This window comes from Scatophagus argus, chromosome 24 (genome assembly GCF_020382885.2).
Source record: "Scatophagus argus isolate fScaArg1 chromosome 24, fScaArg1.pri, whole genome shotgun sequence".
Classification (NCBI taxonomy): Eukaryota; Metazoa; Chordata; class Actinopteri; family Scatophagidae; genus Scatophagus; species Scatophagus argus.
In genome coordinates, this window is record NC_058516.1 from 12152914 (window position 1) to 12174724 (window position 21811).

A 21811-nucleotide genomic window follows, 5' to 3' on the forward strand; every position below is an offset into this window, starting at 1 on the left:
CATTTCCATATATTGAACCGGCTGGTTGCCACAGGGGTTGCTGGAAAGCAACTTTCATTTTGTATTGCAGAAAAAACAAAACACCTGAAGTGAACCTGACTTCAAGTCCTATTTATTTGGTCAGCTATTCAGACATTTACATTACCCATAATTTAAAATTGCTTAGACATTTTTTTCATTGATTTTCATAAACTTTTTTGCAGCAGAAAGCCCCTCTTTCCTACATGATTTCTGGCTGGCACTGTATCTGGTACCGATTAATGTGCAACAACCTTTGGATCTTAAATTACTCTTAGAAGTGATAAGCCAAGCCATAACCTCACAATGGAGGACACATCCAACTCTGTTTTTGTTGATCTTTGCCTGTGACTGAAAAATGCACTGAATTTGCTTACCATTATTAATAATTATTATTATATAATTATTAAACTGTAGGTGATATGAATTGCCTTTAATAAATGATAAGTTAAATTCATCATATGTGAAAGAAAGAGCATCAGAACTCATCAAATTGTCACAGTTTCTTTATTTGTATTTCAATAAGGCTCTTTAAAAACATTGTTCTGCACAGTGCTCTACTGCTGTCTAGTGTCACCATGCAGTACTGATCCTGCTCGGTTTAAATTTGTTCTCATGCAAATGGTTCAGTGTGATTATAACTGTGTACAAATAGCATCCATCATTTTCATCCATTTAAAGAAATCAGGCAGACTTTGGTTTGCAGTAACATGAAACCAACAGCTTGTACGGTAGAAATCTGTGATCCGAGATCAGACGGTCCTGAGCCGAAGCGAAGAGGCTCAGTTGCAGAGGTCAGTGCTGCAGCAGGTGGCAAATGCCCCAGGTGTTGAGATGAAGCCTTGACACACTGCCATGTTCATGCACTGGCGGAAAGAACGGTCTACAACGAAAAAAACGAAAGGGATCTAATTACACTCTGGATGTGGACATGTTTATGAACAGATTGACGATGATTGACAGACACACCCTAGATGGGTGTTTTGTGTTCTGTCTTTTTAATATTAATTGTCTGAATGACTTAATGTTAATAAATTTAAAAAAAACTAGTTAACACAGGAAAAGGTAATTATCTATGTGGTGGTGGACTTACTGAATGGTCCTGTCAATATGACGGCACCGCAGGCATTTGCTGATCTTGAACAGATCTGGACACTGGTAGGGGTGCACAAGGTACTCCCCACTGAGTTACAAAAATTACACTTCAGTGCCTCACCTGCGGACAACACGCACACACATAGGAAGTAATAACACAACAAATAAGACCATTAGTGTTTGCAAGCACAAATGAAAACATACACCAGTGGAACATAATGGAGCAAAAGAAGACAAACATGAACATGGTCTGTACACTGAATACGATGTAGTTTGAAAGATGTGGATGTTTCCAAGGCAGCAAGAGGCTTATGAAAAAAATGCTGCATGTTGCATGATGGGAAATAGAGCGTTTCAGTGTTTTGAAGTCACAGTTGTAAAACACACCAAAGTTTTTGATATTAAACATACTTAAGCATCAAAAGAACAAGTAACAGTAAATCACACGTAGATTTACATGTATGTATATACTGTATACTAAAGGTCGACCGATTATAGGCCTTAATGATTATTGCATTCAATATTTTGCTTTTTATTTGATTAATTGCATTGTTTTTAATACAATAGAGCATTCAGTGACTAGCAGTGAGGATGCAGATTGTATTGTGTATATAGTGTATATTACACTGTTTTCTAGTGTTTATTTTCTAATTATTTATTTTTGCATGGGTCACATTCTTATCAACTTCTGGGTATGTCCTCATAGCTGTCATTGTTTGTCATTAATGTATAATTTGGCTGCTCTAATTCTCTAATATCTTATCGGAATAAAGACTAGTATTGTATATATGAGAGTAAACATACCTTGATATATAGCCAGCAAGAGAAGGATGACACACGCTGCAGCTCTCATTTTCAATTGTGATCTTATCTGTTAACTGACAAAAACAACAAAGATACCAAACTCATCCTTGTGTCTCTACTTTATTAATTTACTAAGATAACTCTTTTAGCCCATAGCATGTGGGTACGTGTCACACAGTTCACATGGGTTCAAAAACAGCGTAGTTTAAAATGTCTCTTTTAACAGTAAAACACTCCTACCCCGCCCTCCTGAGGCCTGGTACCGCGCTGGATCCTGAGCCCTCTATGGCCCTGCCTACTGCACTGATAGTGTTGCTGGATCCAGAACCCTCTCCATGGCCCTGCCCGGATCCTGCTGCTCCTGCTCTGCACTGTTCTCTCCATCTCCCTGTCTCTCCTCTCCCCCCTCTCCCTCCCAGGCGGTCACAGCAGAAGGCCGTCTACACTGAGTCTGGTTCTGCTCAAGGTTTCTGCCTGTTAAAAGGAAGTTTTTCCTCGCCACTGTCGCCAAATGCTTACTCAGTGTGGGGTTTTTCCCTGGGACCTGTTTCTCTCTGATTCTCTTCTTTTTTGTTGTTTTTTCTTGTTGTTGTTTACACACCTGTAAAGTGTCTTGAGATAACTGTGTTATGAAGTGGCACTTTAAATTGAATTGAATTGAACATTATTAGTGAACATTCATTATTTGTCAGCATAGTATATTCAATTAGGCACCTGATAGCAGAGAATAAAACTGGAAACAAATGTTTCCACATTTTAGGGTGGTAACAGCTTGGCTTACAGTGGTCATTATTTTGCAGAAGCAAATGTATTCAGTTGTATTTTAGTTTAAAAAAAAGTAGTAGCCTGTGTGCATGATTACTGAAACGAAAATTGCGATATGCCAATGTCAGCCATTGTCTTCAGATAATTATTCTATCTGACTTCCTCCCTAGGACTTTATGCAACTTTTTTTGCTATGCTAATAATTCACAAGACTACAAGAGGTCCCCTATCAGATAAACATAAGAATGGTTTTCATATCCATTTTCCTGGTAGGACAGTTTGACATAGTTAGGGGAAAAAGTGAAAGTGTTGAGTTTCCACACTGGAATCCATTGTAACCGTCAGAAATTTGAGCAAACCAGGAACTTCATTTACATGGGAGGATGAAACCACAAAGTTTGAACGGTTGTCTTTCATAAGTGCGAGCGTTTCAAAACAGGACTCCATTGTAAACATGATTCAATTGTTTCCTTTCTTTCACCCTGTCAGCATTGCCTCATGTCTGCTACAGGTTTGTGTGTTTGTGTAAGTAGCAGCATAACTGGTCGACGCATAATGTGAATAAAAAGGTTCTAAACTTTAAACAACTGACCAAGGATGAAGTTCCAACTAATCTAATCCGCTAACTCAGCAATGTAACTCCACATTCAGGTCTTTCTACAGACATGCGGCCTGCTGGTCTAGCAAGAAGAGAGGAAGTGGCAAAACAAAACAATATTCTTTTTCTCATAAACATTATAGATCACACAAGTCAGAAACATGAAATAATTTTACAATCCCTAAGACAGCATTTCATTAAAAAGAAAAGCACATTGACAAAACAGATAAAGTAACAGGGATGGATTGTTACCTTCAACTCAAGTGCTCAGTCTGAAATGTGTGTCCCGGTGTTCACCACAGACTTGCTTTATTAACCGCAAGAACCTACACTTTGTATGTGCTGCTGTGCTCTGATTGGTCAGGATTGATTGCATCATAACTGATTTTACAGATGTGTTACGAAATCTAGTCTTAAAACCTTTTGCATTATAATTTCTATTATACTTAGATACTGCACGTTCATAATAAATCTACATTTTGTTAGGAGTTGAGTATCGGACCAGGGCTAATTTTGAGTTCCCCAGAGCAGGTATTTGAGTCTGCTTCAGTTGACAGGCAGTTAGCGGAATGGACTAGAACATAACTGATTCTTCATCAGTGATGCAAAGGATGAATCTACCTAACCATGTCACTGCATGATCTATCATTTCACTGCTTTGATATGGATATGTGTGTCTTCCTTCACAAAAATGCAAACATGTTCACTGTATCAAATGGAGGATATAATTTCAGTCAAGGTCCCAGCAGGGGTCTGCTGAGGTAGAGGAAGATGATCTCCCCTGAAAAGAGGTTGTAGATGCAGGTATAAGCATAAAGTCTCCAGGGTTTGGTGGCTGTCGAATTCTTTAAAACATTCTCTGGAAAGCTCACTCCTGTTAATCCTTTTGTTTTAAAAGAAACACTTCCTCAAATACTCTCCAAATATGGACAAGGTATCCATTTCACTCATTTTAAGGAAGGACAAAAAATCCCCCTTGTGTAAACTCATGCTGCGCAATACCTCGAAGTAAAGCTTCTTGCAAAGCTCTTGGCTCTCTTTGATCATTTCGACAGACCAAATGGGCTTCACTGAGAGTTGAATTCTTTAATATTTAGTGCCTTCTAAAATATTCTTTACAATTCATCTCCATCTGACACACCGGTATCACTTGATTCTGAGAAAGCTTTTGATGGGATGGAGTGGGATTACCTTTTTTCATGCTCAAAAAAAATTTGGTTTATCTATTCCTCCCCAATGGCTGCAGTGTATACCAACAATAACCCACCTGCTTACTTTAATCTGCGAAGAGGTACCATCTTTTGTCTGCCTTTTCCACTGAACTGCGACATAGCACTAGCTATATAGTAGGATATTAATAAAAAAATCAGCAAGTTGGTCAAGAGTGTTGTGCAGCACCTGTTGGATCCTCTGTTAATTCAATTCAATTCAATTCAATTTATTTATATAGCAACTTATACAATCAAAATTGTCTCTGGATGCTTTAAAGAGACCCAGAGCCTGAACCCCTGAGCAAGCAGACAGTGGCAAGGAAAAACTCCCTTTTAACAGGAAGAAACCTTGCGCGGGACCCGGCTCTCAAGGGAGAACTATCCTGCTGAGAGTCAGATAGAAGAACAACATTAATCTTTGTAGAGTGCTAAATGTAGCAAAGAAATTTGGCATAACATCATAAGCAAACCTTCAAAATCTCCTTTAACCTACCTTTTAATATCAACATTAGAAAGTTCAAATATCTGGGAATCTGGAAGAGACCTCGATAAGCTAAGTTCTGATAGCCTGTCTGAAACAGGATGATAAACATTTAGATTAGCTAGCACTGATGGCTTATTTTCGACATTCTCTGAGCTCACCTTTTTACTAGTTATCTCATGTGAAGGTTAGATTGTCTAGAATTGGGCCAGAGATCGATCTTGCAAATTTATCGCATAGGTTCTGAGCATATCCAAGACCATAAAATTTATTCCAAAATTAAAATGAATTCCAACACTGACTGCTCACAGGAGCATTTCTGGTACTGTTAAGTGAAAGAATTTCTAACACCACTGACAGACCACAAAACTGTGATTCAATTCAAATGAAAGTAGATGTTTTTCAATATTTATCTACATTTTGTTAAGGTTGTTTAAATTTATTTATTTTCTTTCATTTATTTGGCAGCTAATTTATATCATTAGACAAATTAGGTTATGAGGTTGAAAAATGAGGTTGTCTAAGGTTAAAAAAAACCCCAAAACCTTACACAACTCTTTTAGATTCCCAAAGAGCAATAACAAACACTTCTTTTGAGTGTCGTAATTTGACACTTGCTCACCGATTCCTCATAAACCTTTTCATTTTAGAGCAGCACAGTAAAGCACAGCTGCGAAAACATTTTAAAAGAGAAATATACCACGTAGCAACAAAACCTTGATTCGTGTTTGATCAACACTTCTTGCAGTTTGATTCGTGCACTATTGTGAAATCTAATGACAGTGATTAATACCTGATAAGTACCTGCTTGTGTTTCCTTTCCTTGTGTTTGTGAAGCTCCATGGGTGGCAAGTGTTTTTGCAGATCAGTTTATACCCTGGTCAGTTCAGCTTTTGAACAAACAGCGGAAGTCCCCTTTTTACCACAGCTTCAGTAGGTTGCAACATCTTGTCTATGTGCAATCTCATCTAAACAAAACTTCCCCAAACTTTGTCCAGACTTCTTTGTAATCCAGGAAAACCTACATTTTTCACCACTTGTTTATTGTTTTGCACACATTGATATTACAGTATGTCACAATTATATCATACATATAAGACCACAACATATCAAAAGTAAAGGAGGAAAAACGAGTTAAGAAAATAAGATCATTCAATATCAATGTATCGGCATGGAAACTGAATCATTTCTCCCACAGAGAAATACTGTTCACTGTCACCATGACAACAGATACAGTACAAAGATCCATAGATTTGAGAGGCCTGTAATTGATCAGGAGAGTTGAGGAGAAACAGCATGATTATGTAAATGAAAGATATTAGTGCTTGGTACATTGTGCTTGGTTAAAATTAGTGTAAAAATTTGTTTGTGCAACATATTTTTTTTTTTTTTACATCTGAAACAGTTGATCCTAGTTGTACTAGCATGGTAATAATTTGAATATATTTTGTTAATTATAAATTATTTGGTTGACTGGATAGTGTAGAAATCTTTGAGATTTTCCTTTGCAGTAAACCTGGATTTCATATTTATAAGATTACATTTCTCAAGTCTGTGATCATCTATTACAGCTGAGCAGTGTTCAAGCCGAGATGGGCAGGAGCTCCGTTGTCCCCTTTTTTGTGTTGTTATGGCATTTCCTGCCTTCCTGCCCACATGGCGTTTTGGACACTGTCTAACATGCAACGCCAAACTTGTTGAACGCAGCTCGCATTGTTTTAATCTATGGCACAAAGGGCACACTGGCACTTTGATGGCTAATCACATGATCACTTGGGGAAAACAAATAAGGCACGAACATGCACACACAAACATACATATTGCTGCTGTCTAATGAAAACATGTATCTCTAAGATGTTAATTTTTTTTTATATAAGTTAAAGAAACTGCTTCGGATTCATTTGTCTTATTTTTGGCTTTTTTTTTTTTAATGAGGTTTGGAGATAATGGTTGTGAAACCTCTCACACACACACACAATTTCAAATTTAATTATTTAGATAAGCTGAATTTGGAGACAAAAGGCAAGTACAGTAAGGGAGGTACAGGCAGTACAGAAATACTGTTTGACCTGTGAATTACATGTGATCAATACTTGAGGGGAAATGAGTTAACGATAAATGAAAATAACAGTCCCACATGTTCAAAAATAAACTGCTCTGCTCACACAGTTCTTCTATTTTTTTTTTGCTAAATTTAAACTCTAGGTCACAACGCCGTTAGTGTGGAGAGATAGTGGAGCTACACTGGGTCTACACGGAGCTTTAAACAACAATGGCTTTCCACCAGTACTGGACTACTTCCTGCCCAGAAAGCTGCCCTGCATATCACAACTGTACCTTTCAATGGTTCCAAACATTTTGGCCTGTAACCCTTAACAACCAGACAAACCCTTGACAAAGGCGGGCTATCAAATATTCAAGATAAACCAGAAAAAAATAAACAGAAAAAAGCAATGTTTTGTCTTCTTTTTTTTTTTCTTGGGAGCCTTTGTGGGATCCCAACCCTCAAGCTATTAGCTACTGCCTTAAGCGACATTTAAACACAAGCACGCAGTAAAAAACTCAACAAGCAGAGGTGGGACAAGGACACACAAGTACTAAGTCTTGGCTTTGAAGTCTTGATTTAAACTGACAGCTGATCGGCTGACACTTTCATAACAGAATGTTTTATCTTTGGGTTTAGGGAGGATACTAAGCAATTCCAAGACAAAAGGCTTATCTTCCACCATTATCTACCAGCAAGTCTTCTTTTGATTTTGTTTTTTCCCCCAAGCCAGTCAATAAAAATAAAAGACTGATTTTTCTCTATCTTTTTAATAACTGCACAGCTTGTTGTGGATTATGCTTCACTAACAGATCCCGTATGATAAAGACAGGGCAGACCCCATAAACCAACATGTAACTTGGATAAACTCCATTAGTGGTATACATCAACTAAAGACAGAAATACTCACACTACAACAGCATCAATACTTGTTTAAAGGGATATTCTGAGCAATATGTGGACGGAATCTATGTAAATAACAGACGTGTTGCTTTCTGTAAAAGGATTGGCCAAGTGGTGAAAGACAGTGACGGAGGGGAAAAAAAAAAATTCTGCTAAACAAATTCATCAGTCAAAAAAAAAAAGAAAAAAAGAAAAAAAAAAGGTTTGGCTCACAGCTAGAACAGAAACAACTTCCAACCACAACCATGAACTCCCTCAAGGAGCCTCTAACTCAAACTTAGCTCATTATTAATTAAGACTAACTAATAACATTTCTATGCAAAAACAATAAAATTAATTTCTGACCTTTATTCTAAATGTCCTAACAAAAAAAATATCAACAATATAGGTTTATTTAGGGTACTTCAAAACAACTGCGCACAACATAGCACAGTTTTCTCTACTATAAAACCCATTGGATGCTCTCATTGCTTGTTTGGCAGTTTGGACACATGACCAGCAACTAATATTAATGGGAGTTCATGCAACAAACACAATTAACACTGGTTAATTAAAGTTGAATATATATCAATAGATGAATTTAAACTGAATGCATTGTTAAATGAATTGAGTGCTAAATTTCATATTCAAATTACCCAAAATTACCTACACAACAGTAACTACAGAGCTATAATACCAGTAGAACTGCAGAAACTCAATGTGTTTGGCCACTAGGCAACCTAGAGGGCACAGGTTGGCACTATGACACAAACTACATGAAGCCAGAATGCAAACAGAGATAATGCCACATGGATTCATGCAATGAATGCCAAATTAAAAGTACCCAACACAAAAACTACAATACAAAATAAAGAACTGGTGCTCTCTGGCACTGAGGTAAACAAGAGCCGTGGGCACTATTTAAGAACTGACAGGAATAACATGCTGAACAATTTCTGTTTGCTTGCTGTTTATCTTGTACCATAAAAAAAAAAAACTGCTACTCTGATGAGCAACAATGAGAAATTAATTAGAACGTCGTGGTGGGGGAAAACATCTGAAAGTGTCAAGATATTACAATATTTAAATCAAATATATTTAAAAAAATCATGCAGAAACGATTGAGCACAGTATATTACAGAGTCGCAAGTCCTCGGTCTAAAACTTAAACCAGACCCAGCTGCAGCCCTCACTTCATCCACATGCGGAGCTTAGGGAGAGTTTAGGTTTTAACACTTAATGATCTGCAAGTAGAATCACAAAGCTCCTATTCTACTGCTTACATTAATTACAGCATTTCATAGATTGTCAACATCTAGTACCAAGTTTACCATCTGTAATTTAACCTGAGACTTTCACGGAGATGCAAACTCACACCTCCATTCTCTTAATTTCTCCTATTTTAGATCATAATTCTAGAGGGGGCGTTCAGTAACTGCACTTCTTCATCATATGTATATTTATTACTGTCACCCATCTCTTTCTGTTTCTTTCTGTGAAAACTGGAGGCCATTTTTTTTTTTTTGGCACGGCTGACAAAAGCACAGTACATGTACACAGAGAAAGACTGGGGATGGCTAAGTCTGCTATTAATCTCCCTGTAGAGATCAGAGATGATAACCAGATGGTGTTCAGGTACGGGCCTGAGACACACTTAAATACAGGTATAAACATATGGAGTTAGGACTGGAATTTCTGAAGGGTTTTTTTTGGGATAATGGGGTGGTAGAAGAGTCAGAAAAGTACTACAGTTTGCCTGTACTGCAGCCAGTGGTTGCGTGATACTAACCATGCATTCACACTGGGACCAATATAATCAATAAATATTTCGCTTAAGTGCATTTATGTCTTGAAAGACACACTCCCTGCAGTCATAATCATGATTATGTTAGAGCACTTCATAGAGCACAAAAGGCAACACCAAAACAGCAAAAAACATGTACTTGCTGGCACACTTGTCTCCAACAGGGATGAAATTGGTGCATCTGGACTCCACAGTCAGACCAAAGGGACCCCGGTGTGAATGGATGGTTAAGTCAACTACTTATTAGCTTTTGAATTTTGTGCTGTAAGTTGTTTATAGAAGGTTATTTGGCTGCACTATGTAACATCTCCATGGAAATGTGCATGGAAATGGAAATGCAGGCTAAGAAGTAGACCAGACCACTTTACATAACAACAAGACATTGCTAATATGCCAGAATGCTAAGACTAGCGGGAGACAAAAATCAAATGCCATTGGTCCACACAGTCTTTTTAAAGTTTAGGTTGTTTTAACGGAAACGGGTGAAGCTGACTTGTCTAAGTGTTAGCAGGGAAGTACCCTGTTGAAGCTCCTGAATGGTCAAGAGCAGGGGTTGAGCTAAATGCTGTAGGGGAAGATTGGCGTTTCTGCCTAAAAGAGAGACTGCAGGATGAAGGTTTAGGTAAAGACTAGATGCTGTTGGTCCAGTAGGGTTCTGGTGAAGTTGTTGATTGGCCCAATGGCACTGAGTGACATGGCGTTGTCCCGCCCCCAGAGCAAGTTAGGACCAAAAACCACAGCCAGGTTACTGTTGGTCATCTTATTCACTTCACTGTTGGCCGATACCTGAACAAACACACCCACAAGTTAGCGCTGGTAAGTGTCAGACTGGTACAAGGTTTATGAAAGGTAATCAGATGGAAGAGTATATCAGTTGTACCTGTGCCAGGAATGTGAAGAGGTATCGCAGTGATGCGTAGTTTTCCTCTGGCAGTGACTCGACCAGTGCCTTCATAATGGTCACATGGCTGTCACTGGATACAGCTGCGAGTTACCAAACATAAACACCATTTTGAATTAATTTTGTTCCTCAGTAGTTACCATATAAGTCTATTGCAAAGAAGATTGAGGGTTCTAGGAATTCTTTAAAAAAAAAGCAAAAAAAAAACCAGTACTGATTGTTTCAACATACAGGTGAAGTTGACAATGTCGTTGTAGAGCTGATAGGTCAAGAGGGGCTCAGGTAGCTCCCTCAGGAATGTTTTCAGAATCACAGCTGCCAAGTGGACGTCTTCAAGCTCTCTGAAATTCACTGTTGCACCTACAAAACACACGAGCAGTGAGAAAATAATCTTCCTGCCAACGTTCAAACCCTGGGTTCCAGAAATCACTGCAGATCAAATACCTCACCCCTACCCTTAGTTATTTGGTACTTTGCAGATTCACATTATTCAGTGATTTTAGCAACTACATGTAATTTAATGTAGGCAGGATATCGAGTAATGACGCATGACGGATGCTGCATCAAAGTGGCACATTTTAAAATGAATTTATTTTATTGGCAATTGTACCAAAATAACCCTCCAATGCTAATAATCAAACCCTAACCCTTACCAGCCTAACCCTAACCCCTAACCCCCCCTACCTTATTACTCTTGTAACCCTAACCCCCCCTACCTGAGTTGTATCTGAGCTGGACCTCCTTCACCAGAGTCACATTGGCAGACCGTCTGAAGATCCCCTCGATCTCCAAACCTCAGAAACACACACACACACAGAGTAAACTAAGTCAAAGTTCATTAGTGCATTAGGTTTGTTTTACCAGCACAAAGAAAAGAGTTACCTTGCTCTGAAAGGAAGCTAATGGTGTCTCTCATCACTACAGGAACACAGTCATCATCTGGACTCCTCTGTCTGAGCCTGACACACAGTGGTGAGGATAACAAGTTTGGACCAAATGTTTCCAGTATAGCCACTATTATTACAAGTTGAAGAAGGCTTTAGTATAGAAGAGACAATGGCTTACAATGAAAGTGGCACCCCAAACACCTGGTTGGGGAGGGGGGGGCTGCGAGGAGGAGAAACGGGAGGCTGGGCGGTCGGTTTCATAGATGCTCTCAACTTGTTGTCATACCTGCCACAGAAATAATGGCATATTATCAACCGCTGTGGACTTTAAAAGTTAACAAAGTACAACTGAATAGTAGGAGTAAGCAGTAGGAAAACAAATGCAGGTATCTACTGGGTATAATTTCAAAGTGGATTTTTGAAACATCAGCTCTTACTCTTTAACACGGGTAGGAATGAGCAGCTGCTCACACTTCACCACATCCTCCAGCTCACTCAGATAGCTCACATAGTTGATCTTCCTGCCAAACTTAAAGCTTCGGAGAGACATAAACGAAAAACGACAAATCAGCTCCGAACAATTCCACCTCAACGTCACCTAAAGATGGATCAAAACTGGGCTGTATATTCTATTTATTTTTTTCTGCTACCATAACAATGAAGACAAAATACATCGAAAAGTATCAGTTTAAACTGTCTTTTGTCTTTTTAGGGCCTGTGCATCTGTGCAACTGTTGGGAAATTTTCAGACTCCAGAGCTGCAATAACTGGTCTTTCAACAGGAAATGAACCAACAAATAATAAAGTTACTTGCTAGTTTCCAAAATGGTGATGGTGATGCACTTTCTTGTCTTACATTACAGTAGAAGAAAACAATACACTTGAATAACTGATATGAAAACAGTGAAATCTCCAGTGAAACCACTGAACCTCAATATGTTTTTGCTGCCGACTGAAATGTGTTTGTAGCACCGACCATCAAGTGAACTGAAAGTGGCTTAGAATTTATAATCTTTTCAAATTATACTATATGTTGATAAGATGGGTAATGCTTTAAAATTTAAATTTTTAAATTTTTTTTTTTTTTTTTTTTTTTTTTGGACAACAGCCAAATTCATTTAATTCATTTCTGCATTTTATTTTAGACAAAGTTCACATTTTGCTTATGGAAAAAGCTCTGAAGTACTACTCTGAAGTATAGAATTAATGATATATAAGTGGCACTATACAGTATTTGTTGAACAGATAAGCATGGAGCTTATAATTGCTACGTCACATTTTATAAATATGCAAGTCTTGCCCATATGCAGGACTAATGTGACTATAGAGTAATACTGTAGTAAGTTCAGTAATACTATACTGTATGTCAGTCCAAATATCCAGTGTAACATAATTTATGTCATGTGTAGCAAATACCAAGGGCCAACCACCTTATGGTTTAGGATAAGGAGCATGACGGGGGGCTGGGACTTTTTTACTATTAGCAAAAGTGTAAAACAATTAAAAAGTGTTAAGAAAACCTAATGTTTAAAAAAGAACCTGATGATTGGTTTGAAGAGGATCAGCAGAGTCTTGATGAACATGGTGGGATGGACAATATACAGAGCTTTGATGTTCTTCTTATACCTGAAATCACACACACACACACATATAAACACACAAAAAAGCAAAAGTACTGTACAGTTGGTTAGATTAGATATTAGATTAGACCTCTGGAGCACAAAAATCAGTTAGCAAAAATGCAGATATTTCAGCGCTCTATATCAGCGGCCCCCAACCTTTTTGGCGCCACGGACCGGTTTAATATCAGAGTATATTTTCACGGACCGGCCTTTACGTTTTGGCGGATAAATACAATAAAATAAAATGATAAGACCGGCATAAAAACTGGGGTATTTTTTTAAATAAAACAATAAATGTGAATCCAATGTGTACTCGCAGCTTTATTGGCAGCGTCTTCGTGGCATCGCGGCAACAACATAACATTAGTATCATCCTCTCTGGTCGCTATGGTAACGTTTAAACATGCCTTCAAAATAAGATACACCGCAAAAAAAAAAAAAGTGCATGAAAAATACAACTCACCATAACGCTGAATCAGTGGGAGCCCTGAGCCTGTTTGTAACAAGACGGTCCCATCTAGGGCCTTTCCCCTTTCCAGATGTTTCTTTTTTACTCATTTTGCTAGCTTGTGGGTTTATTTTTAGCGGTAACGTATCACGTGATCGAGACAAGCGTCTTGATATGCGTCATAGACGGACATAACGGAGAGAATCCGGTCATTTTTCAAAATAAAACATCGTTCAGACTCAGATAATGAATAAAATGGAAATAATGTAAGTTACTTATTCTTTCTGTGCGACCCAGTACCAAATGATCCATGAACCGGTACCGGGCCATGGCCCGGGGGTTGGGGACCCCTGCACTATATCACATGTCAGATTGTTGTGTCACTAACTCAAAGTCAAATAGCAACTCTTGTTTTACCTACATTAAACATTAATTTGAATGCATCTATTTACTAGGGAATCTGAAAATTAATTTAGGTGTTTCTATGTTTTAAGCATTATTGTTGCATTTGTGCTTGTTTATATTTATGAAATCAAATCACCTAAAGTGGCAGCACAATGATGTCGTTCTGCAAAAAAAAAAAAAAAAAAAAAAAAAAAAAAACAACGTTTTTTTGGGGTTTTTGAGCTTACTTTCTGTCAAACTCCCTGTACGCATCTCGCAGCCAGCTCAGAGACGGTTTGTTTTCGCTGGTAAGTCCATGATGGAAATAGATCAGAGTGTAGTCACTTTCAACATATTGATCAAGTGTTCCTTTGAGATACCTGCAAAAAAAAATAAAAGAAATTCCTTGTCATTTAAATAGATAAGTACGTACATCCACTGGACTCAATATTCCAGGTTTACCAAGGAAACACATCTTCACCAGTAGTTCAGCACAGCACGCTTTTCAAGTGGTCGGGCTAAAATGTTGAATTTATAGTTGCCGCTAGAGGAAAGGCCCAATCAAAAATGAAAATCCCAACACAAGTCTAGCTGTGTTGAAAGCCGCAGCTATCCAAAAGGAAAGCTAGTCTGTTCTGTGAGCAAGCTAGCGTTCAAGACCAGCTCTCCAAGGTTCAATAATACATTTTCACACTCTTAAACTGACCAAATATCACTGCCATCCTTAGTACCTCTGGTACTTGTGAGACAAAAAAAAAAATTTTTAAACATCCATAGCAGCTTGTTCTATTTAGAACCTTACAAATCAATTTATTTCATTTCAATTTATTTATTTATATAGCACCTTATACAATCAAAATTGTCTCTAGATGCTTTACAAAGACCCAGAGCCTGAACCCCCGAGCAAGCAGACAGTGGCAAGGAAAAACTCCCTTTTAACAGGAAGAAACCTTGAGCCGGACCCGACAAATCACATAATCATCACTGTACCAAGAATCACACAATTAAGTGACAATTCTTCTAACCTTAATATTCCCTTTGGTGGTGACCAGTGATTATTCCACATAGAAAAAGCGGTGCTACACTGGCACTCAATCAGTAAATTTGCTCTCACCCAGGGTGCCTTAGAATAACGTCATCTGGCCATGAGTTAAAATGTAGAACTGTAAATATCCTACTCTTGAATAAGGAACCAGAGGCCAGTGTTACCCTGCTCTATTCTTACCCTATTCTAAATAAAGGAGAAAAAAAAATGCCATGTCAATAATTCCACACCTTCTTAAATCATTAGTACTTACATCAGCAGCTTGTGGTGGTCCAGTTGGTGCTGTGGGGGCATCCTGCAGGCATTAAACACTATCACCTTCCTGCCAAAGTTATCATCACCTACAGACACAAAGTCAGTCAGTCAAAAAACTAAAAACTCAAAAACATGAATGCTTCACATGCATCTATAACCCCCAGCAGTACAGAATACAGAATACCTGAATTATGGTGTGGAATAATATCCAGAAAAGTGTTTAGGCAGAACATTATAATGTCACAGACAAGTTGACCTTTGAACTTTTGGATATAAAATGTCATCACTGCACACATTTCCATGAATTATTATTAGTGTGCAAATTCTTGGAGTTATGACTAAAATAGTGTTTTGTGAGGTCACAGTGACATTTGACTGTTAAAATCTAATCAGTTCATCCTTGAGTCCAAGTGGAAGTTTGAACCAAGACATTCTCTCAAGTTGTTGCTAATATCACATTCACAAGAATTGGATGGACAGACAGAAAACATAAAGCTAATGCCTCTGGCAATGGCTTTTTGCCATTGATAATTTAGTCTGAAGATAGGAGACAAAGAGACATTTGTGATTGGAGGACTGACCTGCTACTTCAATGATCTGATGCCTTGCAATGTCATAGAAAGGATGGTCCCAGGGCAGGTGGGGGGAGCCAGCGTCGAAGCGCTGTGAGATGTCTGTCTCTGGAACACACACACACACACATACCCATATAAATAAAGCAAAGAAAAAAACAACAATATCATAGTGACATCGCTGGAGGACTCCTGACCTCACAGCTTGTTTCATTTGTTTGTAGCTGTGTTTGTAAAAAAAAAAAATAACATTTTATTAAGTTTATTAAGTTTAATACTACTCCCCACTGTTTTGTAAGTTTAGTACTGCTTCCCACAGTGTGTGTAAACCCCTCTCACCTGACTTACTGAGAGTTGACTCATCAGCAGGCCACTGCTGGTCCTCTATAGTGGCCAGCTTCAGCTGTCCTAACTGTGCAGTCGCAGGGTCGTCCCCCAGCTCTACCAGCAACTCTGAAGACATCACTCACACTGCAGAATGGCACTACGCTCAAACACACACTGCACAGTGATGTGTCAGATACACACACACACACACACACACACACACAAAGCTGCTACTTCCACAGAGTAGCAGCCAGAGTCCTGCAAGAGACAGAGACAGCTCAGGTTAGCTTTGCTATTGACAGGCCATCAAACAAGAATATTTTTTTTTAATAATCTTTTACAGAAAACTGGGTTGCTGCTTCTCTGTGTTTTACATCACTGTATTATCTTAGATTTTAAATATAAGCTGAATAAAACAATATGACATTTCCATGGACATTGTGTCAATGGTAAACCCAATGAATTCAATTCAATTCAGTTTATTTATATAGCGCCAATTCACAACAAAAGTTATCTCATGACACTTTCCAATTTGAGCAGGTCTAGACCAAACTCTTTAATTAAATTGTAATACAGAGAGCCCAACATTCCCCCTTGAGCAAGCACTTGGCGACAGTGGCGAGGAAAAACTGCCTTTTAGAAGGCAGAAACCTCAGAGCAGACCCCGGCTCAAGATGGGTGGCCATCTGCCTTGACCGGTTGGAATGAAGTGAACCAAAGTCAAAGTACCTTACCAACAAGTATTGTGTGTGTATCAAAGCCTGATATATGTTTGTTTCTCTGTGCCAAAGAGCTCTATTGTTGTCAAAAAAAAAAACTACCATGAACACCTTTATAGGTTGGGTTGCTTAGGTTTAGACATGATTCTGACATTCTTACCCCAACCTGAACCACTATCACTCCTAATGCCTAAGTCTAGCCAACCCTACAGGTACAGGTACCAGCCAGTCAGTCCTTCACCATCCTAGGAAAATCACATCACATGGGGAAGTGGGGTCATGAAACTCTTCAGGCAGTTCTATGGAAGCATACTGGCAGATTAACGCCAACACGCAACATGTACGTGCAATGACATCTGAGCGTTTGTGGCGTTAGCTGACGGCAGGACGCCATTGTGCAAGCACAGTAAAACCGAACTGATCCGAGTGAGAGATGACAATACATGCCTCTCTGTTGAAGCTCTCTTCTACTGTGCAAGATGCTGAACGTAACTTGTTTATATTTGAGTGCCCCCCCCTCTTCCAGCAGCCCCAGCAACAAACTGCAGAACTCAATGAGTTTGAGCCAGAAGCATAATGAAACTGCTTCAAATTAATGACCGAGTCTCTTCTTCTTCTTCTTCTCACACATTAACTCTCTCACCCTTTTCTGTACATCCTCTTTCATCTCCCAACCCCCACTTACACACCCTGTTTTCTCTCTCACACACACACAGTTCCCCTGTCCTCTCTCTCTACTGTGTGATGTTATGCCGGCTGACAGCATGTTGCTTTAAATAAATATCGCTACAAACCAACAGACGCAGTCAGTGCGTTTCTGCTAAGCGACCACACACACACAGAAGAAGTGGAACCCAGCTGGAAGCACCCCAGTCAGGCCGTTTTCAGCAAGAAGCTGTCACAGAGAACACCGAGTCGGATTTTAGAAAGCGTGGACAGGAGGTTCAGAGGAACAGGAACAGAATTCAGTTGTGCTAACTCAGCGCTGAGTCAGAGCAGAAAGCCAAAAAGATGCACCACCTGATTGCGGTGAGCGAGTTCAAGAGAAAAAGAAGATCTTAATGATGCAGCGTTATTTCGTTTCACTTTCAGCGGTTTCCTTGCCATTTTTACTTTAACCCCAAGATTCTATCAGATTTAACATCCCCCCCCAGAGCTTTCAACTTTGTCACATGGTCTTTATCACCAACTGGAGCTTGCTCAGTAGTTCGCGTGTCAAAAGATCATTTCCATGACTGAGGAAATGCCATCTTCTGATGAAGGCTATCTGATATGGCTGACAACAGTAAAATGATTTCTCCTCTGTCAACCTAACCTTACCATTCCCATTAACAATGAAGCAGGCAGCTCACCAGTCAGACAGTAAAATAGTAAAAAATTTGCTTCCTCTAGGATTTACAGCAGTGGAGCAGCATGGCATTTGGTCTCTACACAGCCCTGCCCAACTCCTGTCTGCGGTTGTCATGTTTGAGAACTAAACACACATAGCGTGTGTGTGCATACGAGTTGTTTACAGGATCCTAACAGCAGCCTCAGCAAACACACCTTGAGGCTGATGCATATACACCACCTGCAGAGGGTGGTACAACAGCCTCCGCATGGACCCTCGTTTTCACAGGGAGGGTCAAGGTCAGAGTAATTGAGATTAACTGACAAATGACAAATGGTGGAGGTACATGGTGTTCCTCTCAGCTCCAGCGAGGTGAGAGGAAGAAACAAGGGTTGTCTCACCTCATAGGTGGGAGAAGGCAGAGTGCCAGAAGAAGTCAGCCCAGGCAGGTTGGTTTGTAGCCCTCTGTGGAGAGGAGAGCACATCAATGTCCCGGAACGCTAGACTATCTGTTTGTTGCTGAAGGCCAAGCATGTGCTCAGCTGGCATACTCGTATCAGAGTGCACAGCTCACAGTCTTCTGTGGTTTACCTCGGTGGAGGCCGGAACGCCCAGTTGGAATGGATGCTCTCCTTTATGCATTCCCTCCGACTGGCTGACAAACAACCTTGGTGAGACTGTCAGAACACAAACCCCACTTAATGGCCATCCAAGGTAAGTAACACAATTCTCCATACTCTTCAGTTAGTTGGATGGGGTTCCTTGGCAGCTTCCAGTGAGAATGAACCTCCTGTCTGAGCTGACCTCCACCTTGCACATGTGTAGTATATGAAAAGTCTGTATGAAAGGCTGCGTTTCCTTCATTGTGCCAGAACAAGGCAGTCAGACTCCTGATGCTTGTAGGACATACACTACTTGTCATATCATTTTGAAGCTGACCAGGCTGCCTTAACCTCGATAATTCATGTGGCAGCTATGTCACTCATGGTAAAGAACACGCCAAACTGGCATGAAGTACCTAGCACCCCTCTCGCTCACCACATAGATGGTTTCAGTTGGTCTTCAGCTGCTTCATTTCACATCTACATGTGGTTGTGAAAATATGTGTATAGAGTAAAAATAAAACGTGATGCCGTTGGTGGTACCCTCTTGACTTTTTTGCTTTCTTTCCTCACTTCCATTTCTTTTCTCATGCTCTGCCCGACTTAGCTGAACAGCCAGTGAGAGTAATTTCCCTCACCAACAAGCTCCAGCGTCAATTCAACATGTTTAATCAGCTGAATAGCAGCTGACAAGGGCTAAACAAGTGCCAATGAGGGATCTGTGTGATGGAGTCCTGGACAGCACCTTGCAACCTCTCCGCATGAGCAATTCTGACACTGGCTGCTGCAACCGACCAGTATACAGCCGCTGGCAGTCAAGGAGGGATGAGACAGAACAGAAGTTACGTAGGTAACCATGGTTCTGTGAACAGGGAGAGCATGCAAACTCCGTACAAAAGGGTCCAGACCGAGATTCGAACCTGGAACCCTCTTGCTGCGAGGCAACAGTGCTAATATCAAATTTATTGAATAAAATAGGTCTGCTGCTGTGCTCATCAATGGCTGTGTACCCAAGTTACACCCTGAACACTTTTAATTAGAAATTAGAAAACTTAGAACGGAAAAAAATATTCTGGATTTTTTCAGCATGTTGTAAGCAGGCTGGAGTTACCAACTTGTAAATCTGAAGTCACAGGGAAAAGCACAGAGATGGTTTTGTATGATGGGAAGGGATGGGAATCAAAAACTAACTCCAGATAAAAATCATTTCCAAATTTCCTGATCTGATTCATATGTCCATCCATCCATTTTCTATACCGCTTATCCGTCAGGGTCATGGGGGAGCTGGAGCCTATCCCAGCTGACTACGGGCGAGAGGCGGGGTACACCCTGGACTGGTCGCCAGTCAGTCGCAGGGCCAACACACAAAGACAGACAACAACACACCCTCACACTCACACCTAGGGGGCAATGTAGAGTAGCCAATTAACCTAATGTGCATGTTTTTGGTATTGTGGGAGGAAGCCGGAGTACCCGGAGAAAACCCACGCAGGCACAGGGAGAACATGCAAACTACACATAGAAGGGCCCAGACCGGGATTCGAACCTGGAACCCTCTTGCTATGAGGCGACAGTGCTAACCTCTGCACCACTTGATTCACATGTCTATGAGTTAATCAATTCCTTTAGCGATGCAGGCATGTGACATTTGTGCAATGCAAATCAAATGACATAAAGCAACAGAAAGTAAGCTTCTGAAATGCAGCGTTCCAGAGATATTTACCATTACTAACATTAAGTCATACATGACCATGATGACCTCAAGCGTTCATTTCTACAGTGAGACAGATCTGCACACCGAGGTCAGCTGTGGAAGCTCCGCTTCTGATACAGCACACAGTTTAATTTAAGATAACATTGCATTAGACATTTATTTTTCACTTGCCATATCAAAGAACTACATAAGGAATTCCACTTGAACACAAACTTTATGTTGAGACCTAAGCTGCTTCACATTAAAAACAAATCAAGTGTTTCTCGGAAGCTATTCGACAGACATTCACTTTCAGCCAGTGTAAAAGTATTGCATTAGTTGAAATAACCAAGATCTTAATCACATGACTTTAAACAGAAAGTAGTCTGCTGAAAAATTTTCTAGAGACAACTAGCCAAACTACTCGTAGCCAAGTAGGAATTTTTTGGGGATGAACGTGCTAGTTATGTTTCTAATTTTTCCTCATATTCTGATTGGCAGACCTAAACTTATTTCCTCTCACCTTGATTTATTTGTCTTGGCTAATGTTAATATTTGCCATGTCTTTCATTCTGACGCATTCTGTCCTATCCAAGGCGTGAAGATTCTAGAGCACTTTGCGCAGTTTATATAATCTTTGATAAGATGTAAGCTAGCCTATCATTTTATGGAGAAAAAGAAAGTTATTAACTAAGGCTATGTCGGAGATTTCAAGTGGAACTTTCTGATTAATTTGGTCAAATACTGTGTATAGCTTAGTGTGTAGCTAAGTTATTGGTCCTGTGTGTCCGCTGGTAAAAGCAACAAGTGAGCAGTCGGTTCCTTTACTTTTATTTTGATGTACAACGTTTGTTTTTATCTTAGCTGTTGTGGCTTTAGCAAAGCTAAGTGGGCTAACCTGGCTAACCTCGTGAGCGAAATGCCTTAGCACGCTAAGGTCCATTTAGCAGTATGTCCACATATCGATACACGGACATTTGATACGACGGTTCTTATACTGCTCGTAACGAGATAAACGTACGCCATATCACCCAACCAATGTCACCACAAAAAAAAATTAGCCTAACGATACTGTACGACTAAGAGCCCACGACCACGAAAGTCATACCCGCTTGCTGTGCTTCTGCCTTATTTGTTGAATTTCACATGACAGCATCAAAATTAACTACAACATAGTGACATGTTTAATTACCGTAAACGTATAGATGATCCCTAATCACCCCGATGGGCTTTGTGGCGTCTGTTATCGCTATAGACTTGGTCCGTGTTGTTGACAGCAACACCTCTTCCGGTTTGTTGTTTTCAAAATAAACGTATGCATTTC

The 21811-nt window shown here is 39.7% G+C and overlaps 1 protein-coding gene across 4 annotated transcripts; it reads right to left on the reverse strand.

The window, feature by feature from the left end:
- Positions 1 to 506: 506 nt before the first annotated feature.
- arhgap1 (Rho GTPase activating protein 1) lies at positions 507 to 21808 on the reverse strand. 4 transcript variants are annotated; one of them, XM_046382294.1, is made up of 17 exons: positions 21680 to 21781; positions 18594 to 18657; positions 16156 to 16401; positions 15826 to 15924; positions 15243 to 15330; positions 14193 to 14324; positions 13030 to 13116; positions 11928 to 12026; positions 11669 to 11776; positions 11486 to 11562; positions 11320 to 11397; positions 10835 to 10963; positions 10583 to 10686; positions 5777 to 10488; positions 1918 to 1991; positions 1112 to 1234; positions 507 to 901 (listed from the first exon to the last, which is right to left on the reverse strand). In XM_046382294.1, exons 3-14 carry the CDS (start codon positions 16277 to 16279, stop codon positions 10321 to 10323), a joined length of 1293 nt encoding a protein of 430 aa, XP_046238250.1. In that variant the 5' UTR covers positions 16280 to 16401; positions 18594 to 18657; positions 21680 to 21781; the 3' UTR covers positions 507 to 901; positions 1112 to 1234; positions 1918 to 1991; positions 5777 to 10320. The 4 variants fall into 4 exon arrangements, with proteins under 4 accessions (XP_046238250.1, XP_046238252.1, XP_046238249.1 ...); XM_046382296.1 differs by lacking the exon at positions 18594 to 18657 and having other exon boundaries at positions 16165 to 16401; positions 21680 to 21808; XM_046382293.1 differs by lacking the exon at positions 18594 to 18657 and having other exon boundaries at positions 21680 to 21808.
- Between the last annotated feature and the right edge of the window lie 3 nt (positions 21809 to 21811).

Excerpts from the sequence above, each read along its gene's own strand:
- arhgap1 (XM_046382293.1), bottom strand. The coding sequence starts at position 16,279 with ATGTCTTCAGAGTTGCTGGTAGAGCTGGGGGACGACCCTGCGACTGCA. Across the intron at positions 15,925-16,155 it reads GTCAACTCTCAGTAAGTCAG|AGACAGACATCTCACAGCGC; the intron begins GTGAGAGGGGTT and ends TGTGTGTTCCAG. Across the intron at positions 10,687-10,834 it reads CGACATTGTCAACTTCACCT|CTGTATCCAGTGACAGCCAT; the intron begins GTATGTTGAAAC and ends GGTAACTCGCAG.